Here is a 5954-nt window from a genome sequence, read left to right as displayed (position 1 = left end):
AGCAAAGAAGAGAAACAAGCCCGTACTTCTTCGTAGTAGGGAAAAAGAAGAAAGAAAATAATGTGTTTAATCTCCCTTCCTTTTGAAGTGTCTTCTATGCTCCAGGCATGCCCTGAGTTCATATTAGCTTACCGGTCACCAGGCACCACACTCCCATGTGAACCGCTGGAGCTTCTTTTATCGGATGGGTCCATTTCTAGTATATTTTAAGAATAACATAATATTTTTTTTTGAAACGTAAGAATAACATAATATAAAATAATGTTTCTTGCAACATTATTTATTTTTTCTCGCGCAGATCTGCTCAGCTCAGCAACAGGAAGCATCGCATGCATGGGCCGTGGGAGCATGGCCCGGCGCCGCTATGGCCCACGTTTCCCGTTCCGTGCCACGCACTAACCGATCCATCCGTTTCTTCCTCATCTGGCGGGCGGCGAGCAGGGGGCAGAAGCGTCATTCGCCGGACGCCCAGGTTTTAAAAAGTCGCGGTGGCCAACGCCGGGTGCCAGCGGAGAAAGGGAGGTCGACCGGCCCCGCCCCCACCACGCCCCCGCGCCACCGAAGCCGCCAAAGCACACCACCGCATCCGCCAGAAGCCTCTCAATCCCTCGCCTGTACCGGTGCCAATGGCCGCGTGGTGAGGCGCACCGAAGCGAGCGGAGTCAGCCGATCCCTCTCCCCTTTCTTTCCCCTCGCCGCCGCCGCCGCCGACGACTGCGGAAGGTTCGTTGCCTAGCGCCGCCACCCCTCGTCCGCATTCCGTGCCTGCTGTTTGTTGTGGTGGGTGAGTCGATTCCTGGTCGGATTGCCGGGGCGCGGGCGCATGTGGCGATTCCGCCGGATAAGCTACAGCTATTTCTGGACGCTTCGCTGTTCGGCGGGCTAGGCGTGCGGGGCGTGCGTGACAGTTGGGGGGAATCGCGGGAATTCAGGATCCTTGCGCTTGTTGGATCTCGAGTTCAGGAGACCTCGCGCCCTGTTTTCTCCTCGTTTTCGCCGCGAGATTTGGGCTCCTGCCGCTTCTTTTCTTGGCCTTGCTCTCTATCTATCTCGTCCTTGTAGTCCTGGTGAGTTTTTTTTCCTGTTTCTTCCGTCTCCCGTTTGCCGTATTTGGGCGGGTTGGTTTGACCGTCGTTTTGCTCCCGAGTTTCTTCCTCGCAAGCTCCGGGCATTTGTTGTTGTTCCCGTGATGCGCCTGTACTGTGCAGCAAATCTTTCTTTGTTTTGGTTGCTTAAATTGGGTAAAGGAGTTGTTTTTATTTCTTTCGTTTGATTTCCTGGTGGTTGTTGATGCTAACGCTGTTCTCGTGCTGATTCAGGTTGGGATCCCGTATTCAGGCAGGCACCATTCGATTTGATTTGGAGGGGAAGTTTCTAGTCCATACCTCCCCATGGCCGCCTCCATCGCGGCCTCAGCCTTCTTCCCGGGGTCGCCGGCACCGGCGCCGGCCGCGCCCAAGAACGGCCTCGGGGAGCGCCCGGAGAGCCTGGACGTCCGCGGAGTCGCCGCGAAGCCGGGATCCTCGTCGAATGCCGTGAGGGCAGGCAAGACGCGCACACATGCAGCCGTCCCCAAGGTGAACGGCGGGGGCAAGTCTGCAGTGGCGGATGGGGAGCACGAGACCGTGCCCTCCTCTGTGCCGAGGACATTCTACAACCAGCTCCCGGACTGGAGCATGCTCCTTGCAGCCATCACGACCATCTTCTTGGCTGCCGAGAAGCAGTGGACGCTGCTTGACTGGAAGCCCAAGCGACCTGACATGCTCATTGATACGTTTGGCTTTGGCCGGATCATACATGATGGGCTCATGTTCAGGCAGAACTTCTCCATTAGGTCCTATGAGATTGGGGCGGATAGGACGGCATCTATTGAGACGCTGATGAACCATTTGCAGGTGAGAATTTGTTACTTTTCAGGCGTGATTGTTGCGAATTAGTATCGGGCAATGAAACAGTCTGGATTTGATGCAGGAAACTGCACTTAATCATGTGAAGACTGCTGGGCTGCTAGGTGATGGATTCGGCTCCACACCAGAGATGAGTAAACGAAACTTGTTCTGGGTGGTTAGCCAAATGCAGGCCATTGTTGAGCGTTATCCATGCTGGTATGATTCGTAGAATTGCATGTTGTTATTTCAGTTTTCTAATTGTCATTTGAGCTTGAATTAAGATGTACCCCCTAGCTTTTGACATCATGTGGCTACTCTCGGAGACATGCCAACAGTGTGGGGGTACAGAATGATTTTGATTACAGCTTGTTTCCTTGGTGCTGGGTATTGAGTAATCAGTTGAATGGAGTTTTCAAGTTGTTTGACAATAAATGTGAAAGGAAAGGTCCCTGGTCTTTTGTGCTGTTTGACAATAACTTTTTGAGGAGCGTGGTTATATGTCACTTCAGGCAGTTTGCAGACTTTAATAATTGATACCGATACCCTCATTGAACCTCTTAATATATTTTCTCATGTTTCCTAAAAGATATTATAAGTTTGTGTTTTGTGGGCTTAAGATATTATAAGTTTGTGTTTTGTGAGCTTAAGGCGGCCCCTTCCATCTGGATTCTACTGATACGTGTTCTGAGTTTGCTCGTCTATTCTGCTGCAGGGGTGATACTGTTGAAGTAGATACATGGGTTAGTGCTAATGGTAAAAATGGAATGCGTCGGGATTGGCATATACGTGATTCTATAACAGGCGACACGATACTGAAGGCAACAAGGTTCAAATCTCAGCCACTCTGATATATTTATACCATTAATCACAAAACTACATTACCAGTTTATGTCACCCAATCGACATGTTACGATTGGCCTACAATTGCTGCACTAACAAATTTTTCTGCTCAAAATTATTGTGCAACTTGCATCAGACTGACATTCTGTTTCAACTTGTTCTTATGTCTGTATCTGCAGTAAATGGGTTATGATGAACAAGCTCACTAGGAAGCTTGCAAGAATTCCAGATGAAGTGCGGACTGAAATAGAACCCTACTTTTTTGAGCGATCCGCTATTGTCGATGAAGACAACCGCAAACTTCCAAAACTGCCAGAGGATAAAAGCGCTACTGCAGCCAAATATGTCCGTACAGGCCTGACTGTAAGTTAATTGAATTAATATTTAGATTGCAAGTCTATTCATAACATTTGTTTTTTCGTTTGCTGTTTTATATATTTTGCTTCTGTTTAATGCAGCCTCGGTGGGCTGATCTTGATATAAATCAGCATGTCAATAATGTTAAATACATTGCATGGATTCTTGAGGTAATTTTATTTCCGATGATACGCCCTTACTCAACTTGTTGATACTTTTTGTTTAGAGACTTGAATAGATACCCTAGCACATTATTTTAGTACTTGTTCTGTATTTGAACTATTTTGTTTCCTACTTGAGGATCCTTAACAAGAATAATCTTTCAATTTATCTTCTGTACCTCTGAACATTGCATTGAGGTCACCTGATGTGTTTCCTGGCGTTTTGTTTTGGGGCATTTGGCAATCATGTGGCAAACAGATCATTTACTTATGCCCAATCCTGTATGTTCTGTTGCCAGAACTTCAGTAGCCAACTGTTTGCAGAAGTTAATGAACATTGGAATGTTAGGTGCTTGAGGGGCCTCAGACTGGATATGATTAGGTGTCCACTTGACTATTCATCATACAAGCAAATCCAATCTCTCACAATATATTATTTAGGTGATATATTATTTTGGTTAACTTATTTATGACAAGGAATGCACAAGTTGGACACCGAATGCTTCTCCTGAGACATTTAACTATATTTGGTTGGTCACCTAGGTACCTAACAATGTCACTGACCTGGGTTGCTTACTTGCAAGAGCAGCCTGTGTACAAGTCAGTGTATCTAAACTATAAAAAATATGAGTAGAGATAATTCTTATTTGCTTGATTGGTGATATGCTATATATTCTTGGCTGGTCTCATGCACTTATTGGTGGGCACAAATTTTTATGACAAACTTATCATTCGGATTTCCTTCCTGCTTAGTTGGCAGCCTTCTTGTACGTATTAAGGGGGAAAATAAAGTTGATATGGAACTGATAGGATTGTAAAGAAACCAAAAATAGAAGACAGTTTAGTATACAAGTCCCTAGCACACAAATGTTTTCACATACACCAGTTAACCTTACATTCACCTTTATCAGAGTGCACCGATCTCCATTCTTGAGAACCATGAACTGGCGAGCATTGTGCTGGATTACAAAAGGGAGTGTGGCCGGGATAGTGTGCTGCAGTCACACACTACCGTGCACACTGATTGCAACAGCGAGTCTGGAGAAACAACCTTGCACTGTGAGCATCTGCTGAGCCTTGAATCAGGTCCGACCATGGTGAAAGCCCGGACCATGTGGAGGCCGAAGGGAACCAAGGCCCAAGAAACTGTGATTCCATCTTCATTGTGAACTGTGTGATGTTCCAAATGGTGATTTTGGCAGGAAAAAATGATAAAATCATTGTGGCTATCAGCATCCTCTATTGGAAGCAAAGCACACAAGGCATACGTGATGCTTTGTTATAATCTCATAGCAACGTGAGACCTAAGCTAATTTAAACATAAAGTGTCTGAAGATAGAGGAGATATAAGGGGGCCAACAATGGTGGCGGCGAGAAGTGGAGATCGAAGAGGAAAGAAGCCTCCCGTGCATGGTTTGTTGTTTCTATTTTTCCTTTGATTTCTTCTTCCTATGACAAAATCTTGGGTTGCACAAATGGGTCTTGTAAGTATTGATTTGTAGCTACTTCTGTATGACGGGGAGCAGCCATATTTGTGCAGAGAATTAAGCTCGTATATTGTATTTATTGATATTTAATTTTATATTCTTCTCCTGGCTGATAAAGCATGTTGAAACTTGGTATCTGGGTCCAAAGCCGACCAATTCTTGGAGGAATTTTGCAGCTTTTTTTTTTTTGACTCGCATATAGTTTTTTTGACTCGCATACAGCTTGGCGTGACCGATGAGAGGTTGTGACATCCTATCATGTTTTCTGTAGAAGTTGACTGATCATCAAGGAGAACAAATTATAGACCATAAAGGAGAACAAGTTGTAGTTGACTGACCATAAAGGAGAGCAAATTGTAGTTGACTGACCATAAAGGAGAACAAATTGTAGTTGACTGACCATAAGGGAGAACAAATTGTATTTTGCACCGTAATTCCCTTCAATCTTTCACGAATGAAATGGCTCTAGGAATTCTAGCCGTGGAAGCTACTCGAAAAGGTCGAGTCAAATGCAAAATATTCTAAAAGCGTCTTTGATAAAATGTTGTTGTGGGTGGTTCAAGTTAGGTTACCTAAGTTAATCAGGGTAGCATTGCGAAACGATTGAGCTGGATAGTGTTGTTTGATTGGCCTATTGATGCGCCATTCGTTTTGTATACGATTTCTTTCCCACTAAGATCACAATATGTTACTCAATAGTCAATCTGTCAACAAAGCATGACATCACTATATCTTCCTGCTGTTGAGTACAGCAACATCCACGTTAGCAGAACAACGGTTCAAGTTGGATTTTCAATCGCAAAATTTTTCAGTTCTAGAGTTGTCATATCATAAAACTTTTTATTTTGAATCCTGAATAGACAATACTAAATTTAAGAAAAACATTTTTAAAAATTTAAATCAAGTTCATGTTGGATGTGGCATTCATAGCTGCATATCATCTATTTTAAATGAATTAAAACTGTTTTTAAAATACGATTAGGTTTTCATCGGGTCTAAATCCAGTTTTTTAAAAATTCTAAATCAATTCCTGAACCATTGTCGTGGGTTGCATTCAAGGCCGAGCAAAGCCCATTTCCAATCAGCCCAATAACATGTGCACGTACCTTTTCATCTCCGTGCCGCACCACTTGTCTTCCACGGCGTGCCGTTCCTCTGCCGCACGCCATGGCCGGCCCTTGAGAGCTCGCATCAGTGCACAACCTCGAGTATCTCTGAAT

At 44.7% G+C, this 5954-nt stretch overlaps 1 protein-coding gene across 2 annotated transcripts; it reads left to right on the top strand.

The window, feature by feature from the left end:
* The first annotated feature begins 497 nt into the window (after window positions 1–497).
* LOC101775948 (palmitoyl-acyl carrier protein thioesterase, chloroplastic) lies at window positions 498–4869 on the top strand. 2 transcript variants are annotated; one of them, XM_004965921.4, is made up of 7 exons: window positions 498–723; window positions 1320–1895; window positions 1972–2105; window positions 2602–2715; window positions 2909–3092; window positions 3188–3256; window positions 4159–4869. In XM_004965921.4, the coding sequence occupies exons 2-7, from the start codon at window positions 1392–1394 to the stop codon at window positions 4414–4416; spliced, it is 1263 nt and encodes a 420-aa protein (XP_004965978.1). In that variant the 5' UTR covers window positions 498–723; window positions 1320–1391; the 3' UTR covers window positions 4417–4869. The 2 variants fall into 2 exon arrangements, with proteins under 2 accessions (XP_004965978.1, XP_004965977.1); XM_004965920.4 differs by lacking the exon at window positions 498–723 and adding an exon at window positions 767–1067.
* The last annotated feature ends 1085 nt before the right edge of the window (window positions 4870–5954 follow it).

This window comes from Setaria italica, chromosome IV (genome assembly GCF_000263155.2).
Source record: "Setaria italica strain Yugu1 chromosome IV, Setaria_italica_v2.0, whole genome shotgun sequence".
Classification (NCBI taxonomy): Eukaryota; Viridiplantae; Streptophyta; class Magnoliopsida; order Poales; family Poaceae; genus Setaria; species Setaria italica.
This window is presented reverse-complemented; position numbering and strand designations above follow the sequence as displayed.

Coding starts and splice junctions, on each gene's coding strand:
- LOC101775948 (XM_004965921.4), top strand. CDS start 1,392: ATGGCCGCCTCCATCGCGGCCTCAGCCTTCTTCCCGGGGTCGCCGGCA. Junction 2,106..2,601: donor GTTGAGCGTTATCCATGCTG/GTATGATTCGTA, acceptor ATTCTGCTGCAG/GGGTGATACTGTTGAAGTAG. Junction 2,716..2,908: donor ACGATACTGAAGGCAACAAG/GTTCAAATCTCA, acceptor CTGTATCTGCAG/TAAATGGGTTATGATGAACA.